This window comes from Penaeus monodon, chromosome 28 (assembly GCF_015228065.2).
Source record: "Penaeus monodon isolate SGIC_2016 chromosome 28, NSTDA_Pmon_1, whole genome shotgun sequence".
NCBI classification, from domain to species: Eukaryota; Metazoa; Arthropoda; class Malacostraca; order Decapoda; family Penaeidae; genus Penaeus; species Penaeus monodon.
The window spans coordinates 548,169-548,414 of record NC_051413.1 but is presented as its reverse complement, the minus strand read 5'-3'; the positions used below and the strand labels follow the sequence as shown (position 1 = coordinate 548,414).

Below are 246 nucleotides of genomic sequence, written 5' to 3'. Positions count from 1 at the left end.
CCCTCCTATTGCACCTTTCTTTTGATCTTGCAATTTCAATCTTTGCTTCAATTGCAGACATTCCTGCCCAAGATGCCCTCAGAAGTATGCCTATGAGAGCCAGTTGCAAGTACACATGAGGATCCACACGGGAGAAAAGCCGTACGTGTGTGAAATATGCGGCAAGTGCTTTAAGCGCTTACAGGTATGTGCGTAGGGAAAGTGTGAGTTTCTTGTAGTAAGTGTTTTTTAAGTGTTTACCAGGAA

General features: G+C 43.9%; 1 protein-coding gene across 2 annotated transcripts in view; it reads left to right on the top strand.

The window, feature by feature from the left end:
• LOC119591248 overlaps window positions 1-246 on the top strand; it is a 17,897-nt gene that overhangs the window by 8,821 nt on the left and 8,830 nt on the right. For both annotated transcript variants that reach the window (XM_037939959.1, XM_037939958.1), the window contains exon 8: window positions 58-184. In XM_037939959.1, the coding sequence (XP_037795887.1) occupies window positions 58-184 (127 nt within the window). The remainder of the gene's footprint in view (window positions 1-57; window positions 185-246) is intronic.